The sequence below is a fragment of the Cannabis sativa genome, chromosome 2, assembly GCF_029168945.1.
Source record: "Cannabis sativa cultivar Pink pepper isolate KNU-18-1 chromosome 2, ASM2916894v1, whole genome shotgun sequence".
NCBI classification, from domain to species: Eukaryota; Viridiplantae; Streptophyta; class Magnoliopsida; order Rosales; family Cannabaceae; genus Cannabis; species Cannabis sativa.
Window position 1 is genome coordinate 69,953,261 of NC_083602.1, and position 13,101 is coordinate 69,966,361.

Here is a 13,101-nt window from a genome sequence, read left to right on the forward strand (position 1 = left end):
GGCCGCGGTTTAAGGTGAAGAGCCTCACAGTCAACGCTTCCATGGCATTAAACAATTGAATTTTCAAAATTGGCAATAAATTCTACTGATTTCTCAAATGGGTTATTCATTGAGATTCGAGCTTGGCTTTTGCAGCCTCTTGATCGACAGAGCCTTGAGTATTTAATTGATAAATGATAAGCCATTACAACTTTTTAGTACACTAACTTGTTGGTTAATTCATTATTAAAATTTTAAGCTTAAGGACTACGGATTTCCAGCTCTAAAACACCTCCATGGGGAAGTTTATGAGCTTAGGCGTATATCCGAAGTTTAGGAAAGGGAGCTTTTGTATTTCTAGTGGAAAAGAAATCGGAATATTTGAGTTTGAGCTAGCAAAATGGCAATTTAGCTTCACTTTGATGCATGTTCTTGGAGATTCTTTATCTGGGTATGTCTTAATCGAGGTTATTAGCAAACCCTTTCGATGAATATTAGTAATTGTTTTTGCATTCAACTTTTTTCATTATGTTTTCTTGTCTTACCTTGTTAGTTTCTGTTTGGTTGCTGAGAAAATTGGTGGATAATACTAGGAGTTTTCAAATTGCCTTTAGTTTCGGGCTTTGCTTTTGTTAATGAAGAGGCTGGTATGACTGGCATTCCATTCAAAGAGAATGAAGAAATTACTTTTTTTATCACTTCATAGTTTATACGTGATGTAGTATCTTTGAATTACTGAGTGACTAGCTGAATGATCTCATTTCTTTTTTCTTAATTACATGATATTTAAATGTATGATATATCTGTTACAATAAAGCTTATAATGATTGATCTGTATTAAAAATTTACATTCATTTTGTTTATGGCAATCACTATAGAGATGATGGCCTTTTACTAGTTTCAAAACCTGAGCAAAACGAAAAAAACTACAGGATTTTGGCTAGCTGAAAGATTCAACATTGAGCTTTAAGGAGGATGAAAAGGCCGTGCTTTCCAAAATGCAGACTGACCAGGATCATGGGTTGGCTTCAACTTGTATTGGGAGGGCTTGTAATAATTGTTAGTGTATCAAGTCTCTTCAGATTCTATTCTGCTGGATTTTTCTTGCATAATGAAGACATATGCAAACATTTTTATGCTGTGATTCCCGAGAATAAGGTTGTTGATGAAGGGTTCGACATAATAGCACTATCGGATCGAATTGCAGAAGTGTTAAACAAGATGGACAACTTACAAGAAAAGCTTGAGTTGGCTGTACTGCAAATGGAGAAGAAGAATGAGCCTCTAGACAAAACTACTATTACTATATTGGAGCACAAGAAATACTTGGAGCAGGAAGTAATCAGGCCTCTTTACAATGCCCATATTGCTCTTAGGCAGATTCGTTTGCCTAAGCTTGAAGGACTTAGAAACTCAACACTGAAGGAAAATCCTTTGATCAACACTTTTGTCAATGAAGAGATCAGAAAATACATAACCCCAAAAGAAAACAGGGTTGGAAAAATCAATATATATGGGACTGAGAAGGTACTAAATACAATTGGACATTCATGTGTTTTGAGCAAAAGTGAATTGGAGAAGTACATGGATTATGACATTGGATCTTACTGCAACGATGACTGGAACTTAGCTCAGAAGCTGATGCTCAATGGTTGTGATCCATTGCCCCGAAGGAGGTGCCTGACAAGAGCCTCCAAGGTCTACCAGAAGCCATACCCCATCAATGAGTCCCTTTGGCAGATCCCAGATGACAGAAATGTGAGGTGGGGAAATTATCAGTGCAGAAACTTTCAATGCTTGTCAAGTAAAAATCCCAAGAGAGGATATTCCAAATGCGCTGGATGTTTTGAAATGGAGAAAGAGAAGCTCAAATGGGTGACAAATAGCTCACTCCCTGTTGATATCCTGATCAGTGATGTCTTGGCAATTAAGCCTGGGGAGATAAGGATTGGTTTGGACTTTGGGGTTAGTACAGGGAGTTTTGCAGCAAGGATGAGAGAGAAAAATGTGACAATCATCACAACTGCTCTCAACCTGGGTGCTCCTTTTAATGAGATGATTGCACTTAGAGGCTTGATTCCTCTCTATCTCACATTAAACCAAAGGCTCCCTTTCTTTGACAACACCATGGATTTGATTCATACATCTGGATTTCTTGATGGCTGGATAGACTTGCTGTTGGTGGATTTCATATTGTTCGACTGGGATCGGATTCTGAGGCCTGGAGGATTGTTGTGGATAGATCGGTTTTTCTGCAAAAGAAAGGATTTAGATGATTTCATGTACATGTTTCTGCAGTTTAGGTACAAAAAACACAAGTGGGCTGTTTCACCCAAGTCAAAAGATGAAGTCTACTTTTCTGCATTGCTAGAGAAACCTCCAAGAGCTATATGATCATCATGATTACCTTGTATGCTGTTTCTTTAGGAGTTTTCTTTCTTTTTTTACTTTTTTTTTTATTAACAAAATCTTTTGTTAAGAAGAACTAAAAGACCATAATGGTAAGAAGGTTTCACAAATGAGATATTTCTACCAAGTATAAGGATGAAGCCGCCTTTATGCAATTTGCTAGAGAAACCTACAACAGCTATAAGTTGTTCATCTTTCTCATGTTGATATTATTTACCAATATTTCATACTTTGTCAAGAAGATCTGATTCGTAATTTTAAGGTATAACAAAACATAGTTTCCCTTTTCTTTTTCTAGTTATGTAACAACCCATATATTGGTGTACTTCCAACTTTTTTCCAAGGTAACAAGCATGTAATTTTATGATTCCTTTTGATAGTTTATTATGTTTAGAACCTTTTCCTATGTATGAGTAATGGTTTTTTAATGGGAAATTTACACTTAGTAACTAAAAACTTTTTTTATTTACAAATTTAGTGTGACACACTTTTTTTTTTCTTTTTTACGTTTTTTATTTTTTTTTTCATTTATACGGTGTCAGAAGCATTGTTGACTATCATAGACCCCACTTGTTGCTTTTGGGAGGAAGACTGGCTCATTAGAAAATTTCTATCAATTTTTTTTTTTATTATTTTTTGACAAATAAAACTTTAAAAGTAAATAATGCTAATAATTAAATAATTAAACAAAAGTAAAAAATGAAATGACGTGTAGGTTGTATTACTGTCATGTGAAAGTGATTGAGAAGATTATTTTTTTTAAAAAAAAAAAATTAATAATAAAGTGTAAGAGTAATTATGAAAAATAAAAAGATAACATGATTTGTCTTTTATTAATAAAATGTTATATTTTATTTAGCTTTTTTTAAGAGTATTTTATTTAGCTTTGACTAATAAAATAATTATTTTTTTTACTACTTTTTAATTTTTTGAAAATATATTTCTGTTAGGTGATGTACAATATTTTTTTTCAGAGTTATTATCAAATTTTTTGTTTGTTGTTATTTAATTATTTAATCAAAAGAAAAATGAGTATATTTTTTATTTTTTTATAGGTACATATACATTTGAGTTAGTGAGCAATTTTTTTATATTTGCTTTTAAATTTTTATTTATTTTTTATTTTTATTAGATTATTGATGTATGTTTTATATTTATTATTTTTTTTTTATGTTAATGCCAATTTAATTTGAATATTAATTAACGTGGAGTTGTTATACTGTTGTTTATTTGTTGTTATTTAGTTGTTCAAGCATGTATTAATATTTTTTGTATGTTGTTAGTTAAAAAAAATAAGATTTTACTTGTTTTTTTTTTTCAAAATAAAAAATAAATATATCTTTTTATTTTATTTTTAAAAATGGAATTTTCTCTTTTTCATATTTTTTCAAATGTGCCACAAAAATATTTTTCTTACAAAAATATTTTAAATAAAATTATATCACATTAATATAATTAAATTTTAAGTAGAAATAGCTTTATTTTGATTTCTTACATAAATAAATATGCATTTTTATGCACTTAACACAACTCCTAAATGACCTATTGCTAATCTCTAAAAATTCAAGTGAATAAAAAAAAAATACTAATATAAAATATCAAATTAAATTGTACTAAATGAATTTATGTTTAATTAAAATATATTTTTGAGTTGATGTACAAGTAATGTGTGTTATTTTTAAGTTGTTTAAAATTTTTATGATTATTTGTGTGTTATTTTTTTAAGTTGCTGCAATGTGTTGATGCCTAATTAATTTTTATATTAGAGTGTGGTTGTTATCGAGTTGTTTATTTATTGTTATTAAGTTATTTAACAAAAAAAAATTAATATATTTTTTTAAGTTGATGTAAAAGTATTTAGTAGTTGCTTTTAAATGTATTTTATGAATTATTGGTATTTTTTTTTTCTTCTTGGGTTGCAATTAGTGGGATTGTTTTATAATACCTATTTAATTTGCATATCACAATTGAGTTATTATACAGTTGTTTATTTGTTGTTGTTTAGTTGTTCAACTAAGAGAAAACAAGTATATATGTATATATTTTTAGTTTTTCATGGGAATACATATTAAGAATATTATTGTTGTATTTTTTTTTTGTATTTAACATTGTTAAAAAAATTGATTCCTAGTTGATGTTCGTACGTATTATAGTAGTGTTGTCCAATATAGTTTTGTTGTTGTTTCTTCGTTGTTATTTAGTTGTTTAATTGACAGAATACGAATATATATATATATTTAATTTTTTATGGGTACATACATTAAAATTGTTGTTGTATTGTCTTTTTTATTTATTTATTTTGTATTTAAGATTATCAGCAACAAAAAAAATGTATTGATGCCTAGTTAATTTTCGTATGTATTAAAGTAATGTTGTTGTCTAGTAACTTTTTTCTGTTATTTAGTTGTTAAGAAAGAATAATCTAAAAGTCTTTTACTAGTAAAATAGATTATTATATTTAAAGTAACTTTTTTAATAATATTTATTCAATCATTTTCTAATAACGTAACGTAATACAAATCGCATCTAATTTATTTCTAAAATCTAGTTATTTGGTTAGATATTGTATTGCAATGAGCTGATTTTTTTGGTTGAGTATTTATTTTTGTTAGTACATTAATGAATTATTGTATAGGTGATTTGTAGTTGTTTTTAAGTTTCGTTTGTAATTAAGAGGTTAGTTTGATATTGTTTTTAAGTTTCTTTTGGGTTGATTAATTTGCATATTATAATAAGGTTGTTGTTTAATTATTTACTTGTTGTTATTTAGTTGTTCAAATAAAAGAGAAATAATTATATGTATATTTTTTAGTTGATGTTTATATTATTTCTAATCGACTATATATATTATACATTGAGTTAAATAAGTAATTTGTAGTTGTGTTGTCAAACTATATTATAGCAAACATACACATTTGATTGTTTTTTAGCTTTCATTTAGTTGATATTTAGTTGTATATAAACTTCCTAATGTTGTTTTGTAGTTTATTCTGAGTTGATTAGTTTATTTGTATATTGCATTAGATTTAATATCTTATTTTTTAGTTGCTTTTCAATATTTTTTTATTGCTATTATATAGTTTATTTATAATTGATCTCTAGTTGATTTGGATGTTACAGTGCGTTTGATGTCATATTATTTATCTGGTGTTTTTCTACAATATTATTTTAAAATGAGATCTTTGTAATTTTAAAACATTAAAATTATATTTAGAAAAATTAAATTTACAAATAAAAAAATATAGATTGTTAAAATGTAAATAAAATATTTTAAAAAAATATTTATGCGAAAACCCTCATTGTTACACAAGTATTTTGTAGTTTCTTTAAAACTTTTAATTTAATTGTATGTTATTTTGGAGTTTATCTTGAATTGATGTAATGTGTTGATACCTAATTATTGTTATTTTATATTAGAGTTGTTGTCTAATTGATTGCTCATTGTTATTTAAATTATTAGTTGTTATTAAATTACTCAACTTAGATAAAAATATATATATATATATATATATATATATACATATGTGTTTATATATTAATGTTGTTTTTCTCTTATTTTTTCGTAGATTTTATATTGTCGACATAATATATTATGCCTAAGTTATTATGTAGCACTATTCTCTTAGTATTTGGTATTTTTTTAGTTGTTTTATAGTTGCAAATATATATAATGTTAGTTTTTTTTTATTATCATGTATAATTATTTTATGTTTTTGTAACTGTAGAGATTGTATATATATATATATTTTAAAAAATATAGTTTTAATTTTTTATTTAATTTTATGCATTCTAAAACAAATATATTATTAAACTAATAATAAGATACGCATAAAGCTACTACTTCTCTAATTGATTAAAAAAAGTACAATATAAAATTATTTTTTATATTTTATAAAATAAAAATTATGTCAAAATTAGTGACTGACATTATACATTGACATGACACCTTATTTGTGATAGTACCTAAATTAATAATATATATTATTTTATTATTTTTTTTTTTATAAATTTAATCTTTTTTTTATGTTTAAAGATAAATTTAAATTTTTTTTTTTTGTTTTTGTAGAAAGGTGATTTCTCAAATAGTTGTCAATTTTGTTTTAATAATAATAAGAGTTTCACGTGGCAGCCTCAGTAACATTCTCCACCTGGCAGACTCTGAATATTGTTCTCCACTTGAGTGTGCCTTTCACGCGCATTTTTTTTGTCTAATCTTATTTCTCTACAGTATTTTTGTAAATACCAAACTTTAAAAATAATATTTTTGTAAATATTAAATATTATAAATGTTTATTTTTTCTTTGAATTGTATAAATGTTTATTCTAAATATTTTTAGTTTAAAACGGAAAAAATCTCTGTAATTATAGGTAAGAATTTGTATGTTCAAATGTGGTTCTTTAGTTTGCAACTAAGTGCTTTTCAATTTTTACATATTTCATCTTTAGGATGTCTATTCAATGATTTCATTATTTATTTGAATGTAACTATGATGATTATATTTTTTGTACTTATAATATGATGTTATTAATAGGTAACTTTTTTTTTTTTCAGAATTAAATTATTTATATACTTTAAAAAATAACTTTTTAATTAAAATATTTAGTATACTTTTCTTAATAATTAATATCTATAAATAATTTTATTTTTATATTTAAATTCTTATTATAATTTTTTTGACAATCAAACCATTTGATTATAATATTTGCAATAAAACTTCAATATTTACAAAATTTAAACTTCTACCCACTTTAAGTAAATTTCTTAAATAAATGCTAGATGAGTTTACACGTGCAATTGCACGTGTGTAACTCTTAGTTTGATTTTTTATTTCAATTTTCATTTTATAATTGATTGTGATAAAATAAAAAATGTGAAATAGAGATTTAATATTTTTAAGTGAAGTGTAAATTGTAAAATATATATTATATTATACAATAGTAATTACAAATTAATTGAAATTGACCATTTTAAATATACTAGAGAACTTGTGCTACGCACGTGAGGTATTTTTTAATTTTCTTTAAAAAGATTATTTTGAAATGAGAGATATTACTTGTTATAATAATAAAATAAATATATTTTAAAAAATAATTATACATATTTATAGTTAGCTATATACACATTTAAATATAGAAGAGATTATATTATCTTTATATATGTTTAATTGTGAAGGTAATGAGTTAACGAATTATTAAGTGAAAAAAGATTAAACATACTATCATATAAATTTGATTATGGGTTGAATGTTTTGCTCTTAAGTTATATATCTGTATATTTATATATAAATAAAAAAAAAATGAGTTATCTCGATGCTTGATCATAAAATAGCTTTGATGATAATGTACTTACTGATAAAACAATATAAACTTTTATATGGTCAAAGAAAAAATTAAAAATTGTACAATTAATATTTGTTAAAACAATAAAACTAAACAAATATACTTAAATAAAACTAAGAATATCAAATTAGGCAAAATACTCTAAATTATACATAAAATTTAAAAGAATCTCCATAAAAGAATTAAGATTAAGATAAAAATTATAAAATTTTTATATGTTAAAATTTAAATTATATCTATAAATAAAAATGCATAAATATTTCATCTAATTTATTAATTAAAAAAATAAAAATTACAAAACATTAATTTAAAAATATCACTACATTCATCACTTATAAATGGATTTTTTAAAAAAGAAGAAGAAGAAAAAAAACACATATTATTAATGAACTTTGAATATACATTGAACTCTACCATTATTTAAAAAAAAAAGATAATAATTTATGTTATAGTGAGATTTTCTCACTTAGAAACTCGAGGCCGGACTCCTATTAAAAACGACACGTGTATTCATTCTCCTTGAGGAAAGCTGAGACGTCGATGAGAGACCCCTCGAATATGAACCTCACTTGAACCATATTCAGTGAGATGATGCGAGCATGACCGGGTCTAATCGCATTTGTATAGCTCGCACTATGTAGGACCAAGGAACAGTTTTAAGCTCGCATGTACCAGGCTATATCTGAGTATCCCCCTGATCCTCCTGCAAAAACATAGAGATCGATTCTCTATTCTGCGAGCTGGTCCCGTTGACCCAATAGCTTTGATAAACCGATACAGACTCACATGTCTTGGTTCTATCAACTTGTTATATGATGTCCATATAAGCAATCTTAAAAGGACGCAGACATCCTAGACTCGATTAGTCTCGAATGCATATTAAAGCCTGCTAGCTTATGCAGAAATATGAACAGCCAACTCGCACTATAGAAGTCGCATACCTTCCTGTATTTACTGAATTAAGCTAGAAACTGTTCTTCATTTATTGTGTTTACGTTTTTTAGTTTAATTATTGTAATTCAATGTATGAACGAATTGATAATAAATTTAATCCATGTGTAAATTATAGGACACTTGCTTTGTATATAAAGGAGTGATCTATCGCGAAATGGAACAAGAAAAGAAATCCTTGCAACAGTGGACTAAGCAGACTGTGATCTGACTGAACCACTATATTCTCTCGTGTTCTTTGTATTTCCAGTTTTTGTTAAGTATTTTGTGTTCCTGAATTGAGTGCTCGCCTTTCTGGGTTGAGTATTTGCATATATTCTCTATTACTATTATTATTATAATTTATTTTGTTGTTGTACAAATTCCTTCAAGAACATTTGGCGCCGTCTGTGGGAACGCAATACTTTTTTGATTTAGAAAGAAAATTACTATGGCTGGAAATCAGACGAATGGAGATATCAACAATGGATAATGTCCCACTCTCGGGAAACAGGACACCTCCCGTCGACACCATCAATGACGGAGTGGGGCGGACAAACTTAACTGCTCAATTTGTTCCCAGATGCTGCTGCTCACGTTGGGGAAACGCTCACACCAACAGCCACAGTGGGACAATTTCCACCTATCACGCCCGTCGTGGTGTCCGAAGGCATTGTTCAATTGACTACTGATCTGTACACATCGATACAAGACCAATTGCGGGCCGAAATTGATGGACGAAACAGGACTCGACGTCCTCCTTGAGTACCCACCACCCATTCGAATATCCGCAGGTAACTACTTCTAGACAACGAGCTAACCGTACTCGCAGGGAGTGAAGGACAGGTCAAGAAGGGTTCGATTTGAATCAGCCAACCTCGAGGGATCAGACCGCACGGAACCTCAACCGGGAGGTGCAACTAGAAGAGGACCCAGAATGACGTAATCCATGAAGTAGACCCCAACCGCGGAATGAGGAGAATGACGCTGAGTCTGGCTCTTCGTCTTCGCAAAGTCACACCCCGAGTCTGTACACTAGGTCTGGTTTGGTGGAAACACCACGAGGAGGAAGATACCAGGTTCATAGGGGTGACCTTCGTGATCACCTTAACGATGAAGAGCCTCGTGATCCCCAGTTAGGAGATCAGGGCATAAATAATCTCACCAACCCACCTACTGCATCAGCTGCAACTACTGGGATGGTTATCCCATCAAATATAGCCGTTGTAGCAACTGCACCCGCGACGACTTAGGGCAACGCCACCCTTCCAAGGGGTATCGACCAGGGTATTCTTTTGCAGGCTTTAAAGATAATCGAGCAACAGAGAAAGCCCATTTACAAATTGCATGGGACTTTTCCTTTTACCACGGAAGTGCGACAAGCTCGGTTGCTTAAGGGATTCCGGCTGTCTGAATCATTAAAATATAAAGGTATCACTAACCCTATAGATTATCTAGAGAAATTTAATACTATTATGGAAGTGGACCAGGTACCCTAGCTTGCGGAATGTCGCATTCTTGCGGCTACACTGGAGGATAATGCTCACGATTGGTTCAGCCAATTGCCTGAAGCATCTATATCGATGTGGGAAACCATTGTCGACCTTTTCCTCACACATTTCCAAGCAACGATGACATATAGGCCACCCTATACTACTCTGGCTAACATTAAGCAAGACGTTGGTGAGTCACTACAAGATTATTTTAAACGTTTTAATGCTGAAGTAACTAAAGTAGAGAAGGCCCCCGAGTCTTCGTTAGTTTGTATGCTGATAACAGGTGTCTTGCCAAGAACCGATTTCTGGAAGGAGTTGCAGGCTCAAAGGCATGAATTGTTAGTCGAGTTCTTCGCTATGGTTGAGCCGCATAAAAGGATTGAAAATTCTCTGGCCGAGCTGGAGAAAGGAAAGGATAAACGGGAGTCACCTATACCGCGATCAAGATCCCGCAGTTCCAGAGGGAAAAATTCCAAAGGGAGAAGCCCTAGAAGACGCAGTCCCCAAAGACAGCTGAGTACAAAGTTGGCCAAATCCCCTCCAAAGAAAGAGTCGTCTCCTAAGAGAAAAGGAGGCCCACATTTTGTGAACTATACAGAATTAGCAGTCCCGCGGGACCACATATACGCGATTGAGGAGAAGAATGGAGTCTTCAAAAAGCCTCCCCCAATAAGAGGAAATCGCGACAAGAGAGAACCAAAGAAATTATGTAAGTATCATAAGGATATTGGCCATACCACTCTGGAATGTTGGTTTTTGCAGGATGAGATCGAGGAACTAATCAGACGAGGGAAATTTGGCAAGTACAAGAAAGATGAGTAAGGTCATCCCTGAGCGGATGATAAGGAAGAAAGTAACAACGCGAGCAGTTCGAGAACTCCTCGCAACATCTTAACAATTATTGGAGGGCCTCACATCGCAAAGGACTCCAAAAAGTCACGGGAACGATATGCCAAGGAGGAAAAGGAGAGGCCACTCACTAATGTAAATAATTTGAGTGAGCGGCCAGAAAAACTATTCAAGAAGGAGTGCAATAATATCACATTCATGGAAGTGACGCCAGATGGGTTCACCACCCACATGCCGATGCACTGGTCATCGTCGATAATATTGGAGGAGACAATGTCCACCGCATATTAGTGGACAACAGAAATCTGTGAGTCTCCTTAACTTTCAAGCTTTTAAGCAAGTGGGACTACAGGAGAAGGATATGCGACCAGTGGTTTCGAGTATCTATGGCTTTACCGGGGACACCATTGCTTTAAAGGGAATGATCAAACTCCCTATCACTTTAGCATATAACACAGTGATTGGTCGTCCTATCCAAAAGGAAATGAAGATTGTGACATCCATCTACCATCTTATCATAAAGTTCCCTACTCCCGCTGGAGTGGGATCTGTACGAGGAGTCCAGTCGCACTCGCGAGAATGTTACAATGCAGCAATAAAACTTGCAGAGAAGAAATCAGTTAACATGATATACATGTTAGAAGCACCGCCTCCTCGACAAGAAGTATTTAGAATCGAGGAGATACCCCATGAAGAAAAACAAGACCTGGATCCAAGGGTCCTCAATTATACCACTACCGCCCAAGCTGTGGAAGATACCATTGAGGTACCAATCGATCCTTTAGGTAATAACGCAGTTTTGAAAATTGGTTCTAAACTAACTTTTCAAAAGCGAGAAAGCTTTTTACTTTTGTCAAACAAAACCTGGATGCTTTCGCCTGGAAACATTAAGACATGGTCGGAATATCTCCGCAAGTCATGTGTGACCGTTTGAACATTGACCCCGAAGTGCGTGGTGTCCGACAAAAGCGTCGCAAAATGGACCCCGCGAGGTACCAAGCGTTGAAAGAGGAAGTAGATCGCCTTTTGGCATGTGGCTTCATAAGGGAGTCATTCTACCCAAACTGGTTAGCAAATCCCGTACTAGTGCCCAAGCCTAATGGCTCATGGCGCACATGTGTTGATTTCACTGATTTAAATAAAGCATGTCCAAAGGATAGTTTTCCCCTACCTAGCATTGACCAACTTGTCGATGCTACTGCAGGTCATGAACTTCTTAGTTTTATGGACGCATACTCGGGATATAACCAAATTCCAATGTATGAACCAGACCAAGAACATACCTCTTTTATTACAGATTGAGGTCTGTATTGTTACAAGGTAATGCCTTTCGATTTGATAAATAAAGGAGTGACGTATCAAAGGCTAGTAAACATGATGTTCGCGGATCTGATCGGCGAGACTATGGAAGTATATGTTGACGACATGCTCGTAAAGTCTCAACATGCGAAGGACCATGTCACCCACCTACAAGAAATGTTCCAGATACTGCGACGATTCAAAATGCGACTCAACCCTCTCAAATGAGTCTTTGGAGTTGGATGAGGAAAATTCCTTAGCTTTATGGTGAACCAGCGAAGGATTGAAGCTAACCCTACGAAAATCAAAGCCTTGGTGGAAATGCGATCTCTGACCAAACCAAAAGAGGTCCAAAGCCTTAAAGGGAAAGTCGCAGCTTTAAATCGCTTTATATCACGTTCCTCTGACAAATGCAAATAATTTTTTCAAATTTTAAAAGGAAATAAGAAGTTTCAATGGACTGAGAAGTGCGAAGAAGCTTTTCAGGCCCTCAAATCGCATTTGGGGCAGTCTTCAATTCTTTCTAAACCGATGCGTAGAGAAGTCTTATCCATCTACCTCGCGGTGTCCGAATATGCGATTAGTTCGGTACTAATCCGTGAGGACCAAGGGAGGCAATACCCAGTGTACTATTTCAGCAAGAATATTTTAGACACTCAGACTCGTTATCCACAGATGGAGAAATTGGCATTTGCACTGGTAATAGCGTCGAGAAAATTGCGACCTTACTTCCAGGCCCATACCATTGTAGTTTTAACAAACTATCTTTTGAGGTAAGTTTTAGCGAAACCAGAGGCCT

General features: G+C 31.9%; 2 protein-coding genes across 7 annotated transcripts; both read left to right on the forward strand.

Annotated features, from left to right (window-relative positions):
- LOC115718436 (probable methyltransferase At1g29790) lies at positions 1-2,813 on the forward strand. Of its 6 annotated transcripts, none has more exons than XM_030647217.2 (3): positions 1-430; positions 912-2,389; positions 2,460-2,813. In XM_030647217.2, exon 2 carries the CDS (start codon positions 955-957, stop codon positions 2,371-2,373), a length of 1,419 nt encoding a protein of 472 aa, XP_030503077.2. In that variant the 5' UTR covers positions 1-430; positions 912-954; the 3' UTR covers positions 2,374-2,389; positions 2,460-2,813. The 6 variants fall into 6 exon arrangements, with proteins under 6 accessions (XP_030503077.2, XP_030503078.2, XP_060966805.1 ...); XM_030647218.2 differs by having other exon boundaries at positions 2,463-2,813; XM_061110822.1 differs by having other exon boundaries at positions 1-446; positions 912-2,813.
- A 7,476-nt stretch (positions 2,814-10,289) lies between these two features.
- On the forward strand, positions 10,290-10,976 carry LOC133034476 (uncharacterized). Its single transcript, XM_061109567.1, has one exon. The coding sequence runs from the start codon at positions 10,290-10,292 to the stop codon at positions 10,974-10,976; it is 687 nt and encodes a 228-aa protein (XP_060965550.1).
- The last annotated feature ends 2,125 nt before the right edge of the window (positions 10,977-13,101 follow it).

Coding starts and splice junctions, on each gene's coding strand:
- LOC115718436 (XM_061110822.1), top strand. CDS start 955: ATGAAAAGGCCGTGCTTTCCAAAATGCAGACTGACCAGGATCATGGGT.
- LOC133034476 (XM_061109567.1), top strand. CDS start 10,290: ATGACATATAGGCCACCCTATACTACTCTGGCTAACATTAAGCAAGAC.